The sequence below is a fragment of the Penaeus monodon genome, chromosome 34 (genome assembly GCF_015228065.2).
Source record: "Penaeus monodon isolate SGIC_2016 chromosome 34, NSTDA_Pmon_1, whole genome shotgun sequence".
In the NCBI taxonomy this organism is placed as follows: domain Eukaryota; kingdom Metazoa; phylum Arthropoda; class Malacostraca; order Decapoda; family Penaeidae; genus Penaeus; species Penaeus monodon.
Genome location: NC_051419.1, coordinates 34,584,449 through 34,585,323, shown reverse-complemented (window position 1 = coordinate 34,585,323; position 875 = coordinate 34,584,449). Strand labels below are relative to the sequence as shown.

The following is an 875-nucleotide window of genomic DNA, read 5'->3' as shown; positions in this document are numbered from 1 at the left end:
GAATGAATGATTTCTTTATAGCCTCCTTTCTGGCTTGGCCATACCTTAATGTGATGCAATTTGGCTAATTCCCTAGTAATGTCCTTCCAAATGGGTTCCTGGAGAACATCATCCTCAGATGTGGGATTACCCTTTGTGAATTCATAGCTCACACCATTGGAAAATGTTGCCAGTAGTTCAGGACCACACCCTGCCTTGTGAAGCACCTAGGGATACATTTTTTTAGTGGGAATCTCACATATAAGGCCTATCTGATTTTATTACCTACAATATCAAATTTTACTAATACAGAAAAAAAAATCTCAATCATTTAAACCTATACATGCATGTAATATATCATTAATAAGTTACTGATTATACCAAAATTACCTCAATATTCCTCCTCTCTGCATCTCTATCTATGAACATTTCAGTTTTGTTGCCATAGACTCGTACGAGGATCTGTTTTTCTCGGTCATCATACCAGACCCCTACCAGCTGGTTGGTAATCCCATCTGTGTATAGCTGAAAAATTATAAAATTATATTTGTTTAAAATCTTAACATGGAATCTAGTGTATTTAGGTCAAGCTTAAATCCCTGTAATCTACATAAATATCAGAGGAGTAAATAAATGATGAGAACTATATCATATAAATTTCATATTAATAAAAGTATCATATACCATGTAATATAAATGTATACAAGAAAGTGAAATCTATGAAAGTTATCAGATAAACATAGAATCATTAATAACTTACTAATCATTCTCTTATCTTCTACCTAATTCCACTAAATGATTAATTATTATCAGTAAAAATGATTTGGTGCCATTGCTTCTCATCTCCTTGCCAGATACCTAATCTAAGACAAGATATTAGGATGCATAAAAATTAC

General features: G+C 32.3%; 1 protein-coding gene across 1 annotated transcript in view; it reads right to left on the bottom strand.

Moving 5' to 3' along the window:
* The window catches only part of LOC119594783 (ethanolamine kinase 1-like), a 6,501-nt gene that overhangs the window by 3,344 nt on the left and 2,282 nt on the right, over nt 1–875 (bottom strand). The window contains exons 3-4 of the mRNA XM_037943876.1: nt 370–504; nt 45–206 (exon numbers count right to left, since the gene is read on the bottom strand). Of these exons, the coding sequence (XP_037799804.1) occupies nt 45–206; nt 370–504 (297 nt within the window). The remainder of the gene's footprint in view (nt 1–44; nt 207–369; nt 505–875) is intronic.